Source organism: Exophiala viscosa (genome assembly GCF_022695815.1).
Source record: "Exophiala viscosa unplaced genomic scaffold EDD37scaffold_1, whole genome shotgun sequence".
Taxonomy (NCBI): domain Eukaryota; kingdom Fungi; phylum Ascomycota; class Eurotiomycetes; order Chaetothyriales; family Herpotrichiellaceae; genus Exophiala; species Exophiala viscosa.
In genome coordinates this window covers 300,815-318,610 of record NW_026944353.1, presented here as the reverse complement: position 1 = coordinate 318,610, position 17,796 = coordinate 300,815, and the positions used below count along the sequence as shown (strand labels likewise).

Genomic DNA, 17,796 nt, shown 5'->3' with positions numbered 1-17,796 from the left:
CATTAATGCAGGTCCAACAGGCAAATGGTAGTTGAAGAAGTCTCATCATCCTTGCCAGGCGGCTCTTGGCTTATGGGTGGCCTCAAGCCTGGAAGGGTTTGGGCTATCTCGCCTACGCGCCTCATGCTGAGGTTCTTTTTTCCCATGCCTATTAGGAGCTGGTACAAGGCAGGAACTGATCCACAGGAATCTAGCCCGGTGGGATCCTGTTTCACCTATGAGCCACAGTCAGCAGCCTTCATACATTTGCTATGACATCGATTGCCCCTTCGCGTGAGGAATTGGGATTTACAAAGTTGTTATATTTTCATCTGGATTTTAACACTGGCAAGAGGAGTCTGATCAGACATCGTAACCATCTACCGAATCATTTGAACCGTGCGGTCATATATTCGAATATGGAAAGATCAGATACCCAGAATATCGTTGATTCCACTGTTTAACCACGCCCCTACGCACGGCCTGCCGCCCGCCGCGGGCCACTCCTGATCTCCCGGGCCCTCTCCACACTAGCTGAACGGAGTACTTGCGCCTTACACATTTATTTACTTCCCCTCCCACTCAATACCACCTCGTAAGAGCCATTTCATCTCGACTGTCCGATCTGGCTAATTGCGAGATGCACTCAGATGTCGACTTCAGAACTTGTGGAAGGTCCTAGCGCCAATGCCACTATCATAAGTTTGACCAAGAGAATACGAAATCTCGGACGATTAGGGCCATGGGTGAAGGGAGGAGTAACGTCTTTCCCATCTCAAGAAATGCGTGCTTCAGCTGACACATGTGCAGGATGCTCGAATCCCGCCAGAAGAGTCCTACCTTTGTGATACCTGCCTGCGTCTTGACCTGAAAGTCGAGTCGTTCTGTGTACAACCTGGAGAACATGAATTCGCGAAGCAGCACAGAGTTCCCCGATACTTGGGAAAACTTTCCATGATCCGCACGCGAACTTATTGTCCCTTCTGTCGGCTTGTACTCGCCATAGCAGACCGACCATTCGACCAACGAACACCCAGTCTACATGCGGGCGACGATCCAATATGTTGGGCACGATGGGTAATTGACGGACAGGAAGACTTGGGACCGGATCCCAACAGACCTGGAGAACACAATTTCAGACCTCGAACGCGGCGACTTCTGATATACAGCGAGCCACAAGCCTTCAAGGACGGCTATATAGTCCTACTTGCCGACGATGCGCCCAGTCGCGAGTTCTTCGGACGTCGCATCACTTCACCCGACCTCCTCGATCCGCAGATTATTCGCAAATGGCTACATCGTTGCGAGACGACGCATGGCGAGGACTGTGAAGAGTCGCTAGTACACCCAGACCTACTTGGAGCGCCCAAACATATCTTCCGCGCGATTGACGTGGATAATATGTGCATTGTGGAAGTGCCACAGTCCACCAGATACGTTGCGCTGAGTTATCTCTGGGGCAAGGGATTCATCCAGCTCTTCACGACCTCTCAAAACCTTGCAAAACTGTGTCAACCAGGAGCATTGGACAAAGAGAAGCTACCGCGGACAATCAAGGATACAATCAAGCTTACGAAAATGCTTGGAGAAAGATATCTATGGACAGACAGTCTGGCATTGTTGCATGACTCTGGTTTCCAATACCATGACGACTGGGTCTATGCTCGCGCCGCCATCACTGTAGTGGCTGGTTCCGGCAAGGATGCCAATGCCGGTTTACCAGGTGTCAGAAAAGAATCCAGGACATTTCATCAAGATATCGAGGTGGTCAGGCCTGGCTTGCGGCTTATGGTTTCGCATCTTGCGGAAGACTACATCTCTACCTCACAATGGGATTCTCGAGCATGGACTTTTCAAGAGCGGATGCTGTCACGCCGGTGTCTGCTGTTCGTCAATAGTCGTATCTACTACCAATGTCGACGAACCACATTCTGCGAGGACATGGAGATGCCGCCAAGCAACGGGTGGTCGTTGGACTCGATTGACATGCCGACCAGAATATTCCGGGAGAAGCCGTTTGTACAATTCACGTCGGCGGTCGAATTGTATACACGCCGGGAGCTGACGAATCCCATGGACATTCTCAACGCCTTCGAGGGAGTCCAATTGGTGCTGGAGAAACGCATCGGAGCAGGAATCTATTATGGTGCCTTAGAGACCATGATGAACACATCATTAATATGGGAATCCACTAAACGATTGACGCGTCGTCAGGGGTTCCCAAGCTGGTCCTGGTCAGGATGGATCGGAGAGATCCAGTGGAAGTTCACAGAAACAGCGCGGTCATGGATTGAGTGGCATGCCGACCAGGTTTCTGGGGTTCACTCGTTCCCAAAGCAGGGATGGGAGCTGATACCACCACCTGTACAGCGTCCAGGCGATGCAGGGCCAATGTCTCGCCACAACATGTGCTCGACATTTCCTTTGTTGCACTTCCGGACCATCACTGTGCAATATACACTCACCTCGCCGGCACTTATACACAAATCAGTTATCTCGCCCCTAAGAAAGAGGCTGACCGGTCCTAGCGCCTTGTCAACAGTCAGGCCAGCACCGGCAGACCCAGGCCTGATTCGAGCTGGCATTGCAGACCGTAACGGACTGTGGTGCGGCACGATTGACCTGGATAAGGCATGGATGAGCCGAGTTGGGCGGCCGTTCGAATTTTTGGTCATGTCGAAAGTCCATCACTTCACGGACGACGAACTTGCAATTTGGGAAGGCACGTTACCCGACGACATTGAAGAAATGTTAAGTCGATCACGGAGTTACGGTGTTTATAATGTGATGTTGGTCTCCCAAAAGGATGGCATCTACTATAGGGAAGGTCTGGGGCGTATATTGACGGCAGGCTTGGACAGGGCCTTGGAGCCAGGACCTGTATGGAAGGACATTGTCCTGGGTTGAAAGCATCTGTCTACGAGATCGATGATCTACCAGGGCCAGCATCAGCATTCTGGCACAATAGCTTGTGCACAGACCATTGAGAGTGTATATACAGTATCCGGAGATCACTATCCGACTATTACAAACCCAACCACAGAATAATCTCCGCGATGCCAACGCACGAGCCAAAACATGGTCCGAACACTACCAACCTCTCACTCAACCTCGCCTTCCAATCCAAACGAGGTATGGTCAATGAGACTTCTATCACCCTCAAACACCAGATGTCGTGAACTATTGATATTGCCTGCTAGGTACCGAGACTTATGGGAATCTATACAGCTTTCATACCAATATTTCCCTGCCCTTTCCCAACCATGCACCATGGAAACTTCACCATGTCCTCGACACTATAAGAAGATTGAAGATTCATGAAAGAACATGCTTCCTTCATCATCCAACACAATATCACTTGCCTTTGACACCATTAAGTCAAGAGATCAAATACTGCTCATCCCGTTAACACATCATGTTTTTCTCGGCACATATTCTACGCGCGCTCATCGATATGAGCTTCGCCTCTACCAAGGTCGATGCATACACGGTCAACAAAGCTCACTCGATTGAGCCTGTCGATACAGGCGAAACATACGCGACCTTGTCACCAAGACTGAATTTACCTGGAATGCCATCAATGCCTTCCAGCAATCATGTGGAAGAGCACGGATGATGGCTCTATCACAAACGTTCAACCTTTCCTTGCTTCTTATTTGAGCTGAAGGCATTCGCATCGAACAACAACCAACCGGGATTGCGCATATCTACAAAAGATGTGGACGCGAATGCCACGGTACAACCCTTCAAGAAGTCAATCTCTCATGTCACTTGTTGACCGAGATGCACAACACTCGCTCGCAGTTGCCAAATACTGCGAACGCAGAGAGTAACAGTCCACATGTGGTAATGGAAAGCCACTTGTGCGGCGGAGACTACTCCTGTTGGGCTCTTGCAATCTCTAACAAGTAAGTAACGGCCCACGCCTTCTGGTTTATGTTGCACTTGCTGACACTTGCCTTCTTAGGGATGCTCGAGGAAGTCGAAGAGTCTGAGGCTCTGCTGCTGGATGGCAGAGCTGAACGAAGCCTGGTTTATCCATGGCATTGAGGGAGGTCAGCATGCAGCATCGTCACTTCGGATTGAGAGTCTGGAGTTGGCCTTGCCAAAGCAGCCGTGCAGGAGGCATAACCCAGGAAGAGAGATGGGCCATTGAGTGTCAACAATGTTTTGCCATGCGTTTTAGCGATGCGATGCGTTCCAGCGATGTGATGCGTTCCAGCGACTCTGGCAGATGCTCGATACTTTCAAAGGTCTTTTGGGGGGAGGATCCCCGGGGAGAGCGAGTGCCCTCAAGTGCTGAGGCGCTTGTTGACTCCTGACGAGCTGGGTATCGAGCATTTTGTTCTAGGGCTTTGTCTGAGATTTAGCTACTGTTGCTCCATCATGAGATTGTTGTTGTACAAGCGTTTGTTGTAGCAGATTGAGAATATGGAAGATATTGAGTAAATTCTACCATGGACCGAGGGTTTCGTGTTTTGTTCCCTCCATCTCGTGTTTCCTCGCGTACTCGTATCCCCACCGGCTCAGGTGGCAGTGTTGCCCTGGGGTTGCAACCCTCCATCAGGCCTCCAATGAACGACGATCTCTCATCCTTCTTGTCATTATCTAGGTGAATGCACGACACCACCGGCTTGTCCCCTTTTCCACTTCGCTCGGACCAAGGCACCGGATAGCGAAGAATGAAGTATTATCGAAGCACCATGCAATCGACTCAATGCATCGTACGTGCTGCTACCAACACCTCATGAGCAAGAAACCTGCTCGGACGTAGCTTGGATGCGATGATTCGAGTGGTCGCAACCAAAATCTCCCGAGTCTGCGAAAATGTCTACCAACGCAACGATCTGGGACAATGATTACGGGCATGTCAGCCAAGTCAACTGCGTATACCCAATCTCTGGAACATATGGCCTGCTCCCACGAATCTTGTACTATGTCACCCTGGTCTTTGCCATCTTCGGACGCAGCAAGGAGTGGCTCATCATCGGTGCGCTGGTCAGCGCTTTGACCTACGCCGGCACCGCGGCAATTCACATGATGGCTCTCGTCAGGAACCGTAGAGGTGTCTTCGATTTAGACATCGTGGCAGCCTGGGCCGTTCTGAGCACCGGCGCATTGGCATACATTGGCATCATCCACTGGAGCTCGACGCTGCGCAACTCGCGGGCAAGGGTTGTCATGATCACTTGGGGGTTTTTGATCGGTACGGCCTTGATATTTGGACGATCGTTACTGTTCACCACGCCGCTGGAGACGCCTGAACCGGCGTGCTATTCTTCCCGGGGGAAGCTGCTCGAACAACCGATCGAGTTGATGAGTCCCGAGTTCAATTGCACGTATAAGTGTTTCTCGGTGTCGAGACCGATGCGACACCGCTATGAGATCCAGGTGATCCCACATCACTATTTGGCTAATCAATACACCAAGCTGGCTTTCGTGCTGGTTGGACCGATCCAATTCGCGGCCTACGCTGCTGTAAGCATTGATAGCTTCAAACATACGCCGTCGGTCATGTGTCTGCGGTATATTATGAGTCGGTTGATCCAACCCAGACATCCGGATAAGTTGACGAATGTGGTGTACAAGGCGTCGATGGAAACGTGGTATGGGGGCTACTTTGCGCTTCTCGGATATATGCGCCGGGTCAGGTGGTCGTGGGTGAAGCTGTGGTGGGCTTCGTTTCTGATTCCGTGGTTGACCATCAGCTTCGTAATTGACGTTACCTGTCTTCCGCTCATGATTACGAATATCGTGCTGAACGAAGTCACGCTGTTGGCGGGGAACCTGCCTACCAACGAGTCGAGTATGGCCATTGGGCAGTGGGGTCCTATTGTGGCTGCTACTTTGGTTGTTCTTGCTGCTTGTATCAACAAGGGATTGGAGCTGCGGGAGAGACGGCAGAAGGTCAAGGAGCTGGAGAGTCACGGTGCCGCTGAAGACGTCGTATCTGTGGCAGATGACGCGGACGAGGGCGGTCAGACGACCGGGATCGAGAAGCCAAAGCTCGCCCACGTTCAGACCTTGCAAGATATGGAGGACTCGATGAACCGGCCGAAGTGATGGACATCAGGTGGTCTGTCGTCTTTGTGGTGTGTCGTGAGGGCCACTTCGCGGTCGGAGTTGGTGCTCAACGAGATTGGCGTTTTGGTCGGACAGTCTGAGAGATCACTTGCAAGGGTATATATGAGTCACAAATGCGTCGGAGGAAGGTGTAATCTTACCATGCTTGTGTACACATCAAATAGTATATCATCCGCGGCTGGCGGATGCCGCCCGGTACATTACCCGACATCTGCTGCGATTGATCTCTCTTGATCTTGTGCCAGAGGCTCTGGATAGCCTGCCAGTCTTGAAATCCTATTGTTGTCGTAGAGAATGAAGTAGCACAAGGTGTCCCTTTGCATCTCCGTAGTACTAGATACCAGCGATAGTAGTGGCTGGGACCAACAGGCCTGGTGCAACAGGCGGCAATGGGCGCGAATTGGCTTCGACGTGCATAGATATTTGTTGCGGACCGCCGTAGTTCAAGGTGCAGTTGCCGCCGATAACGGCACAGACGGTGTGGGGTAATAAGGTAAGCTGGCCCATTGCTGGCTACTGCAGGGGCTTTTTAGCTTATTTGTAGCTGGGGCCTCGATCATTGAGTGGCGGATCTTTTCTGGAGTGCGGCTCATACACCGTCCAATATTCAATTTTCTACATACACTCGCCCAAGACACAACAAAGCGAGATACATTGGCCGCCGTATGACTCACTGTTCCTGGATCCCGGTCTGTATAAGTTCGCTCCGTCCAGATTGTCGAGTTCTCCTTTTGTTCTCCTTTGACAACATCCTCCGAAACTCATAACTCGCCAATATGGAGGCTATCAAGGCGACTTTTGCACAATGCAAGAAGGAAAACAGAAGTGCCCTCGTGGGTTACTTCACAGCTGGATACCCCACCCCAGAAGAGACGCCAGACATTATGCTGGGATTACAAGCTGGTGGTGTTGGTATGTCTATCGAACGTTTGCCCTCGTGCTCGTTCTGACCGCTTTCCGCAGATGTGATCGAGCTCGGTCTCCCCTTTACAGATCCTATTGCAGACGGACCGACGATACAGAAATCGAATACTGTGGCTCTTCAGAATGGCGTCACTGTGTCCTCCTCCCTCCAGTTCGTTCGAGACGCACGGAAGAAGGGCCTCAAAATCCCCGTGCTGTTCATGGGTTATTTCAACCCTCTCTTGCGCTACGGTGAAGATCGCATGTTGAAGGACTGCAAAGAGGCTGGTGTGAATGGGTTCATTATGGTGGATCTGCCCCCCGAGGAGGCGGTCAGATTCAGAAACAACTGCACAAAAGCTGGACTGTCATATGTGCCCCTAATTGCACCGGCTACGTCAGAAAAGCGCATGAAACTACTCTGCAAAATCGCAGACTCCTTCATATATGTCGTCTCTCGTATGGGTGTCACTGGCGCAACCGGCACACTGAACACGAAACTCCCGGAATTGTTGGAGAGAGTACACCAATATTCCGGCGGCGTGCCTGCAGCTGTAGGATTTGGTGTCAGCACAAGAGAGCACTTTTTGAGTGTAGCACAAATCGCAGAGGGTGTGGTCATTGGTAGTCAAATTGTGACGACTTTGGGCAACGCGAAGGAGGGCGAGCGTGCCAAAGCAGTGTACGAGTATACTTCACAAATCACTGGCCGAAAAGTGGGCGAGTTCAACAACACAAACGGTCTGACGAGGGAAGTGGGAATGGTCGAGACAATGGACGCTGCAAAAGAGCCGAACGCCACGACCAATGGACTGAACGGCCACCAGGTACAAGTCGACGAAGTCATCACTGACGCAGATGTCCCTGACGAACCGGGACTAGCAGACCAGCTCGACGCTCTCAATTCCTCCACAAATGGCACCGAACCAAACCCAGAGGCTATTCCTGCTCAATTTGGGCAATTCGGTGGACAATACGTCCCCGAGTCTCTGATGGATTGCTTAGCAGAGCTTGAAGAAGGTTTCACTGCTGCTAAGAACGATCCTAAATTCTGGGAAGAATTCAGATCCTATTATCCCTACATGGGCCGGCCTTCATCGCTACACCTGGCTAATCGCCTGACGGAAAAGGTTGGTGGAGCGCAAATCTACCTCAAGCGAGAAGACCTGAACCACACTGGAAGCCACAAGATCAACAATGCCCTGGGCCAAATTCTAGTTGCTCGACGTTTGGGAAAGACTCGAATCATTGCCGAAACTGGTGCTGGACAGCATGGTGTCGCCACCGCAACTGTCTGCGCCAAGTTCGGCCTGGAATGTGTGGTCTACATGGGCGCCGAGGACGTGCGGAGACAAGCCCTGAACGTCTTCCGTATGAAGCTTCTTGGCGCAAAGGTTGTCGCTGTTGAGGCTGGATCACGAACACTCCGTGATGCCGTAAACGAAGCTCTCCGTGCGTGGGTCGTTGATCTCGACACCACGCATTACATCATCGGATCAGCTATCGGCCCTCATCCGTTCCCAACCATTGTCCGAACGTTCCAGAGCGTGATTGGGCAAGAGACGAAGGAAGAGATGCTCGAGCTCACTGGCAAACTTCCCGATGCTGTGATTGCCTGTGTCGGTGGAGGTTCGAATGCGGTAGGCATGTTCTACCCTTTCAGCTCGGACACATCTGTCAAATTGATTGGTGTCGAAGCTGGTGGAGAGGGTATTGAGACTGGCAGGCACTCGGCAACGCTGTCTGGTGGTTCAGTCGGTGTCTTGCACGGAGTGAGGACGTACGTGCTGCAGAACGAGCACGGGCAGATCTCCGACACGCACTCAATCTCGGCTGGTCTTGATTACCCTGGTGTCGGACCCGAGTTGTCAGGTTGGAAGGAGACGTCGAGAGCGAGCTTCATCAGTGCCACCGATTCGCAGGCTCTGATTGGTTTCCGTACACTGAGCGAGAGCGAGGGTATCATTCCTGCCCTGGAGTCGAGTCATGCTGTCTATGGAGCTATGGAAGTCGCCAAGACGATGAGCAAGGATGAGACTATCGTCATCTGTCTCAGTGGCAGAGGTGATAAGGACGTTCAAGAGGTGGCAGACGAGTTGCCACGGTTGGGACCTGGTATTGGTTGGGATTTGAGGTTCTAGATGTCTGCTCTAGATGATATGTGCAATGCTGCGTTGATGGTGTGCCATGTTTGACTAGAAAATCATGAGGTGTAGCAAGATAAGCATAATATATCTGGAGTTCTAACTGCACATTTAGTAATCTTCCGCTTGTCTAGTGTCCTCGTGTGTTCTCTTCGCCGTCCAAATCTCTGTGCTTTTACATCCCAGGCAGGATAGGGAGAAACAACCCGGGATTGGCAAATCCAGGGTTATCCCTATAGTGTATGCTGGCCGCATGTACCAACAGCAGGGTTTGGTTGATACTCCGCGACTCGTCTTACTTCACACACGAGGGACAGTCGCGTTCTCAGCCTGCACAGCGCCAACCTTCTCCTCAGGTACCTCGACTTCAGCAGCTCCGTTGGCAGCAGCACCGCGGTAACCTTTCTCACGGACGATACCACCCTCAGTCTCAATAAGAGCCTGCTCCGCCATTCTCGCCTTCTCCTCGGGTGAAGCATTGTACCAATGACTCGCGACATGAAGATTATCTCCAAAGACGTCGCCAATCTCCTCGAGTGTTCGCCCTTTAGTTTCCGGGAACATGAAGAATATGACGACCCAATAGAAGGCGCTGGGGATGATTAAAACCAAGTAGAATTTCCAGCCGATCTTGTTGAGAGCCACCGGTGCGCCGACGAGCGTGACTTCGCTGGCGAGATAGAACGCCGACAAGCCCAGTGCCACACCGTAGGGGCGGAGATGATTGGGGAAGATCTCCGAGACGTACACGTACTGCGTGGCGTCGATGAAGAAGCACCACCAGAAAATGTAGAACCAGACGAAGAACACGGCGGCGTTCAGGCCAGCTTTGTTGGTTGTGTTGAGGAAGGATGCGGTCAGGGCGCAGAGGCAGATCAGCGCTGTGATGCAGCCGGCTGAGCCGATGAGCATGAACTTGCGCCGACCGAAGCGGTCGATGAACAAGGCTGTCCAGGTGTTGCCGATGATGGTCAGGGTGGTCCAGCATGCGTTGAGGAGGAGAGGGATCGAGCCGCTGAGACCTAAGCTTTCGTAGATCAGAACACCCTGTGATTAGAGTTAGCCTATAGGTCTATCGTCAAGAGTCCGGGGACTGGCGCACGTAGTTTGTCATGACGAAGATACCTAGGAACTGATCACCCCACATCAATACACAAGCCATCAAAGCTCGTTTCCTGTTGGCAGGAGTCTTGAAAAGCTCAAAGTGTCCGAAGTTCATTTGGGCGTCCATCTCATATTGCTTCTCCATGAGCCAGAACTCCTGTCGTGCCTTGGTATCTTCCGGGTCGGCGGGTGACTTGTGCAACCTCTTGACGATGTCGAGAGCCTCTTGTCGACGACCCTTGGACAACAGCCAACGAGGACTGTATGGGATCAACTTGCTGCCGGCGAGAACCACGATTGGGAAGAAAATCTGGAATGCTAGTGGGAAGCGCCAGGAGAACTGAGCTGAAGGGTCGCTGGCTTTCATGTAGTAGCAGCCGTATCCGACCCAGCCTGCAAGGCTGTACCCAAAGGCGTACTATGAAATGTCAGAAGGGTGTTCTGCCCAAAACGAGCCACGAATGTAGCAGGATATTGGAGAAGAGGGAAACGTACCATGATTCCAGTAACACAAACCATGGCTCCTCGAGTCTCGGGTGTCGAAACTTCGGCTTGGTAAATGGGGACGACACAGGCAAGAATCCCAGCACCAATACCTAGGTAGTGCTTCGTGTCAGAATACGTGACGCTTTGATATACATAAAGTTCTCCGTTTAAAAGCGAATAAGACGGCACTGAGTTTGGCGCGGAGCACTAACCTGCTACGAACCTTCCCACGAGGAACATTGCGATATCGTACGCACCGGCACACAGCGCGCCTCCAATGATCAGAATGAAGCAGCCAATCTGCATGGTGCGTTTGCGGCCATGGTAGTCTGCGGACCAGGCTTGGAAGATGCAACCTGCTATAGCTCCTGCCGAGTTGACGCCGTTGAGAGCACCAATGATGTTGGTGGTATGGGCATAGCCTGGTTCACCGGCCGTGGCCAGGTTGAAGTAGGTGTAGAAGTTAGGCTGGCCTACAGTAGACCCAATCACGGCCAGACCGTACGCTGTGGAAATGGTTCCCAAGGCCACGAATATAACAAGCCATAGGTTGTATTGGTTGACAATGAGTTTAGACAATGTGTTCTGAGCCATTCTGGCGGTGGGAGAGGAAGAACAAGCGAGAAAAGGACGGGACAAGAGTGAGGGAGATCAGGATTGGAGAAGAAGAGAGTTTGATACAAAGTACCTGGACCTACCTTGAGGATTTGTATCTTCCCATGATGCAATCTCCAACTCCTGAACCCGAGGTAATGAGATGTTGTGCAGAAAGTGGCACGATTCCGAGGTGTCCATATTGAGGAGGCGTTACGTCGATCGTATACCTGGTAGAGCTCGTTATCAGCTTCACTATTGGTTGTTTTGGGGTGTATCGATTCGGCAGTTTCTGAGTCAGGCCAGCTTTGCTCCATATGCAATCTTCGAGATCCACCGGAGCAACTCCATGGGGCAAAGAAAACCTCGGGGAAAGTGGACAACGCTGTGCGGGGACGACTTCAAAAGGTCGTTGTCAGCATGATATGATAGAGGATAAGCATCGTGAAAAGTGGTCGGCTGTGGCCTGGTCCGGTGGATGGTTCTTTCCAGCATGAATGCAATGCACAAGGTCGGTGTAAGCCCGTGTGTTCTCCGACCTTAGTCGAGCAGGGAGCGGTTACTCTGTCCGTATGTGGCGACCAGTCAAACCACGCAGCTTGGCCAGCTTCCTTTGATATCACAGAGCCTCAAACTAATCTGTCGCCCCCTAAGTGTGACATTTGTTGAGATATCAGGAGTTCAATACAGATATGGAATCAAAAAGAGCTGACTTCCCGCCCAAAGCCTCAATTCCAGGGAGATACAGCACGAAGCCGTGGGTGCGGCGAAGGATGTCTTTATGTTGCTGGCCTTGTCACCCCTCTTACACATCCCGTCCCATCTCCCCACGCCTGGCCAAAGGACCCTTACCGAGGATCAGAAAACTACTGCACTTCTCCATTGTCGTACACAACTGCGGACATGTTTGCGGGGAAACCCTCCCGCCATGGAAATCTATGGTTGTCAAGCCATCTTGCATGCTCACTGCACGTCATGTACGAGACGTAACTTTCAGAATAACAGAGTAACGGATTCTGTTTGACTCTGCTTCAGTACATCAACACCAAGCCACTCAGTGTCTCTCACGAGGACAAGATGTCGGCACAAGATGCCCCCATATACCCGGACCTGAAAGGCAAAGTCGCTTTGATAACCGGTATTGGCCAAGATGGCGCAGCAGATTCGTCAAACTGGGGCAATGGAGCCGCCATCTCCCTAGCTCTAGCAAGGAATGGCGTCAAGATATTCGGCTGCGACATCAGACTTGACGCCGGCCAGCGCACCAAGTCGCGGATCGAAGCTGAACTCCCCGATGCCACCATCGACGTTGTCCAAGCCGACGTGACTTCCTCGTCCTCCGTCGAGGGTTTCGTCCAAGAATGCATGCGGAAACACAACCGCATCGATATCTTGATCAACAACGTTGGGCGCAGCGAAAAGGGCGGACCAGCAGACATGTCCGAAGCAGTCTGGGACTCCCAGGTCGACATCAACCTGAAAAGCGTATATCTGACATGCCATTCGGTTTTGCCGATTATGGAGGCTCAGCGGGCGGGCGCGGTCGTCAGTATCAGCAGCGTTGCCTCACTCCGGTACATTGGCAAACCGCAGGTCGCATATGCTGCCACGAAAGCTGCTCTCACACAATTCACCAAGCACACAGCCGTCATCTATGCAGACAAGGGGGTGAGGCTAAATGCTGTGCTGCCGGGGCTAATGTTCACGCCACTTGTCCAGGTCCTCGCTGAGAAGTACGCGGGCGGTGACTATGAGGGATTCGTGAAGACGAGGCATGCCCAGGTTCCGACCGGGCAGATGGGGACATCGGAGGATGTGGCGCACGCAGTCGTCTTTCTCTCGAGTAATGTTGCAGCACGATACATCACGGGAACTGAGTTGGTGGTCGATGGGGCTATCGTGCAGAGTACCGGGAGGACTTGAGGAGTCCGTTGTCAAGCATATAATGCACGACATGCAATGACCTTAGACCCTCAATCCGTACTACAGCCATGTTCTTACCACTGCTGCAACCAGAAGAGTGCTATGTCCATGCACTGAATGTTCTTGCTCAGAGCCATTGGCTACTTTCCCTATGATAATCCTCGTAGGCCATCAGTATCGTGACAGTCCCATCACCACGTTGAAAATGGAAATCTACCAGTACCGGCCATCAAAATCGTCGCTACGCGACTATTAAAATGAGCGCCTTCGGCAAACAGTTACAGGGAACGCTCATCGAGGTCGATCTCGACATCCCTCCCAGATATGACGCGATATCACATGTCTGGGGCAGCTCCACGCTCGACCTGGCTTCGCACAGCTCGCAAATTCCTGTTCCCCGAAACTCGTGTGGAATGACGTATCGACGTTGTTTGTATCGATCAGTCGCCGATACCGGAACGAAGCTAACAAGTCGGCATCATGCACGAGATATATTCGCGAGCGAGAAACGCTTTGATTTGGCTTGGTGAGGGCACGGAATACAGCGATCGGGTAATCAGTCTCCTCGAATACCTTGCCTTGCGGCCAATGCTACCCAAGACCATGGGACAAGAGATATCCGACCTGCAACTCGGACGTGGAGCAGGCACAGGCTTCCTTGTCAAGGACAAAGACGCCCTCATAAAGGCCTTCGATGATCTTCTCGGCCGCGCTTGGTTCTGGCGAACATGGACAACCCAAGAGGTTGCGCTCGCACCCAATGCCAAAGTTCTGTATGGTCAAAATCAACCTCGTGGGCATGATGGGACTGGCAATGCCTTTCTGGGAACAAGTCATGAGTGCAGCGCCCGTATGCTCGCTCCCAAGCACTCCATGTCGATAATGCGAGCTCACTGGTCGGCTTCCCGAGACATCAAGATTTCAAGGGAGAGAGGACCATCGTAAAAAAGACCGTCTAACGGCGCAATCCAACATTGGAAAGTCTTCTCGAAGAGAGCAATGCAATGAAGGCCACCGCTTTGCGGGACAAGGTGTTTGCGCTCAACGGGGATGGCACGATTCTACGGCCTGGAGACGGTGCAACCAAACTACGATGAATCTTTCTCTGCGGCTAAAGTGTTCACCTTCACCACAATGATTGCGCTGATTGTGATCAAAAACAGAATCGGACTGTCGATACTGTATCGCGTGGAACCGTCAACCATGGCTGATCTGCCTTCTTCGGTTGCGGACTGGTCTCGAACTGCCCGGCTTGCCGTCATGCACCACAGCGATTTCCAGGCAGGGGGAGATTCGAGTTCCTGCTCCTCGATGTCTTGGGGTGACCGAGTATTGAGATGATTGGGCGTCTCCGTCGATCGAGTTATTTTTCTCAATGCTCCATTCCGAAGAAGTTCCGCAAAACATGATTGCAACCTTGCAGGAATGGACAGAGCTCACTTTAAGACTTGCGAGCTACCCAGATGGTGAAAGCGTTGAAATCGCCTGCCAAACGCTCATTCAGGATGAATATGAAGCTGAGATCCACAACGACAATCGCTACAACGAGATCATCGCGTCGCTCGGTCTGGCAACGTCCCCTTCTTGGGAGATCAGAATCTTCTCGAGCCCCCAAGTAACTACTACAAGCCTTTTTGTTTTGGCATTCCGTCATCATGGAGTGTGCCAACCCGCCAGTCGAATGTATCTCTTGCGAACGCGACACGGAGCTGACCGCGACAAGAACCGTCGACGGAGATGATCAACTCAATTTCGATGGACTGCCAGCAGCACCATGGAAGACCTCGAAGCATACGCACGTGCGGTGGGCACCACCAGGCGTGGCATGTGCTTCTTCCTCACAGAGTCCGGCTACTTCGTGACGAGGTATCATGATGCCTTATCTCCAAAAGACGACGACATCATCGTCCTCCTTAACCGGCTGAAAGCTTCCCTTCATTGTTCGCCCGAAGGCACATGAGCGACTTTTCTACGAGTTGGATCGATCCAGCATATGTCCATGGGATGTTGCGTGGCGAGAGATGGCCATACATCACGTACGCCGACAGCAAAGAGGAGTGGAATGTAGGTTGCAGGAACTCCTCTCCACACTACCCAGGCTTTGCAGCAAAATCGACTATCCACAGAACGAAAAAGCCTTACAAACACCGTCAAAGGCTGTGCAATACCCGTCGTCAGGATAGAGGTGCCTCGAGTAGTGGAGGTGGGCAGAACTGCTAAGCCGAGGCGTCAATCGTGTCGGATGCAAGCGGAACTGCGTCGCAAATTATGTGCGAGGACGAATTAGAGCCGGCTGTTGTGGACATCGCACAGGTGCTAGACGAGACTGGAGACAGCTGGGAAACGACTGACTCGGACTCGGACTCGGACTCGGACTCGGACGACTCGATGTCCTCCGGCGACGACTTTTTCTGGCTCCGCGATGAACTCAGAAAGGCTTCTGACCGGAGCAACCCTGCCAAGGACACTATGGGCGAAGACGAGCACTGTGGCTGTGGGACTCTCATGATGGGCAAGAGGAGGATGTTCAGATTCGTCTGAGCCGATTTGAACTCCTGTGACTCGGGCATTGAGGCCCAAGAATTGATGTGTCTCGTCGTGGCAAGTTATGCTCTTTCGAAGATAAAGGCTTACTAATTCCGATATAATAAGAGTAAGCTTAGTCTTTAACTTCGCTCTTATATATACTATAGCTACTAACTAAATATAAACGCTATTAAAATCCCTATCACTATAGTACTCTAACGAACGAATATACAAGAAAATATCGAGTAAGTTTAGAATAGTCGATTAAGAGTTACGAAAGTTCTAAACTTTAGTTCGAATATTACGCCGTTATTAAGAGAAGATAATTAGCTTAGATTTACCCTTAATGATTAGCTTCGAATATTATTAAATAAGCGATATTAGTAACTAGAAACTAAGGTAGAATACTAATTCTTATTAGAATAAGTATCTTAATAGAAGAACGATTCTTTAGATCTCTTATAATCGCTTCTATACGTCGATACTACTTTATATATAAACGATAAATATTAAACGATATCTTAAGCTCGTATAATAAATAATCGAGACTTAGATTAAAGATTAAATAACTTAAAAGATTTTAAAGATAATTAAGATAGAGAATAGATAATAAGAAAGAATAATTATCTATAATAGAAAAGAAAGAAGATTAAGAAGAAAGAAGAGATATATATATATAGATATAAGGCTCTTATATACTTAACGATAGCCTTCGAAGCTATATTACTATTATTAGCGATACTCTATTAATACGACTACTTAATTAATCGATAATAAGCTTCGAAAATAAATAACGACGAGATATTTATCGTCGTAATATATAACGATTAAGTAAAGTAAAATAAAGACCCTTAAATATAGAGATAAGACTTTAAGTAAACTAAAGTAAAGTCTTAAGTAAATCGAAACGACCTTGACCAGGTCATGACCAGTCAGGATACTCCAAGACCTAGGAAGGTCTAGCGAAGCCCGCCTAAGCGTTACGTGATGACACGTGACTGCTCTGTTGACCTGTGTGCTCTGTAGAACAGAGCAATAGATCATATAGATTAGCTATACTCTATTACTCTATATACTCTATGGGACAGAGCAACGGATCATACAGATCAAACCAGAATACTACGGCTATATAGGAAGAGTACTTCTTATAGTTATAGTTCGTAGTTAACTTCGTTAACGATCATACCTATACGTTTAAGTATTGATTAGTCTCGCTCAAGATACTCGACGTGCTCTCTTACTACTATACCTTAATACTTCCCTCTGCTTAGGAACCCCTGTCTCGTGACACCCTAGTGGAGCGATTCATAATACTTTAACTACCCTCTAAAGAACGTATTAGCACTATGGCTAGCTCTAAGTAAACCGTTCGTTCGCTATCACTAACAGGATCGATTAGATCCTCGGCTCCATAAGGAGCTAGGATCTATAGAGATAATCGTAAGAAGAGTAACCTTAAAGTAAAGTACTTCTATAGGGATAGGGCTAAGCTCGGTATATTCCTTATATAACTTAAAGTAGTGTTTACACTATAGCGAGATAAGTATAATATATATACCGATAGGGTCCTATACGCCGGACTTTATATAAAGGGCTTAGCCTTCCACTGGTTTAAACTAGTCATAGTGGATTATCTTACGACTTACTCGGACCAATAAGATAAGGAAACCAAGACTATCTTCGATAACTTTAATATTTTCGAAGCTCGACTTAAATAGATCTTTGGTATACTAGGAGAGAAATAAGTAGTAGCCCAATATATTTAGTAACTCCGATAGACTAGGTTAGTAGCCTAGTACTATACGTTGTTTTAGAGGCTTGCTACTAAACTCGATTAGGAATCGAATGCCTTTGTATTAGCCTATTACTTAGGACTAAAGAACTCGATTAAAGATAAGATAGGGATCGAGCGACCAGACGAATACAAGAAACTGGTCGCCAGATCTATTAAGATTAATAATTAGCTTTACGAACGAGCGATAGAAAGAAAAGAGTGTTACGAACCAGGCCTTATACATGGCCGCACCCAAGCTGTGACGACAGCCAGACCACA

General features: G+C 50.1%; 6 protein-coding genes across 6 annotated transcripts; 5 read left to right on the top strand and 1 right to left on the bottom strand.

The window, feature by feature from the left end:
- Positions 1–415: 415 nt before the first annotated feature.
- Positions 416–2,972, top strand: EDD37DRAFT_6781 (uncharacterized protein). Its single transcript, XM_062819629.1, has 3 exons — positions 416–574; positions 630–737; positions 790–2,972. The coding sequence occupies exons 2-3, from the start codon at positions 630–632 to the stop codon at positions 2,884–2,886; spliced, it is 2,205 nt and encodes a 734-aa protein (XP_062674339.1). The 5' UTR covers positions 416–574; the 3' UTR covers positions 2,887–2,972.
- A 1,703-nt stretch (positions 2,973–4,675) lies between these two features.
- Positions 4,676–6,153, top strand: EDD37DRAFT_6785 (uncharacterized protein). Its single transcript, XM_062819648.1, has one exon. The coding sequence runs from the start codon at positions 4,807–4,809 to the stop codon at positions 6,040–6,042; it is 1,236 nt and encodes a 411-aa protein (XP_062674338.1). The 5' UTR covers positions 4,676–4,806; the 3' UTR covers positions 6,043–6,153.
- Positions 6,154–6,547: 394 nt separating this feature from the next.
- EDD37DRAFT_614444 (tryptophan synthase) lies at positions 6,548–9,218 on the top strand. Its single transcript, XM_062815539.1, has 2 exons — positions 6,548–6,975; positions 7,027–9,218. Exons 1-2 carry the CDS (start codon positions 6,840–6,842, stop codon positions 9,105–9,107), a joined length of 2,217 nt encoding a protein of 738 aa, XP_062674337.1. The 5' UTR covers positions 6,548–6,839; the 3' UTR covers positions 9,108–9,218.
- Positions 9,173–11,683, bottom strand: EDD37DRAFT_660563 (MFS transporter). The gene is made up of 4 exons (XM_062819112.1): positions 10,913–11,683; positions 10,710–10,810; positions 10,213–10,632; positions 9,173–10,157 (listed from the first exon to the last, which is right to left on the bottom strand). Exons 1-4 carry the CDS (start codon positions 11,292–11,294, stop codon positions 9,411–9,413), a joined length of 1,650 nt encoding a protein of 549 aa, XP_062674336.1. The 5' UTR covers positions 11,295–11,683; the 3' UTR covers positions 9,173–9,410.
- A 259-nt stretch (positions 11,684–11,942) lies between these two features.
- On the top strand, positions 11,943–13,457 carry EDD37DRAFT_6741 (uncharacterized protein). Its single transcript, XM_062819495.1, has one exon. The coding sequence runs from the start codon at positions 12,372–12,374 to the stop codon at positions 13,215–13,217; it is 846 nt and encodes a 281-aa protein (XP_062674335.1). The 5' UTR covers positions 11,943–12,371; the 3' UTR covers positions 13,218–13,457.
- On the top strand, positions 13,458–14,259 carry EDD37DRAFT_6742 (uncharacterized protein). Its single transcript, XM_062819501.1, has one exon. The coding sequence runs from the start codon at positions 13,698–13,700 to the stop codon at positions 14,160–14,162; it is 465 nt and encodes a 154-aa protein (XP_062674334.1). The 5' UTR covers positions 13,458–13,697; the 3' UTR covers positions 14,163–14,259.
- The last annotated feature ends 3,537 nt before the right edge of the window (positions 14,260–17,796 follow it).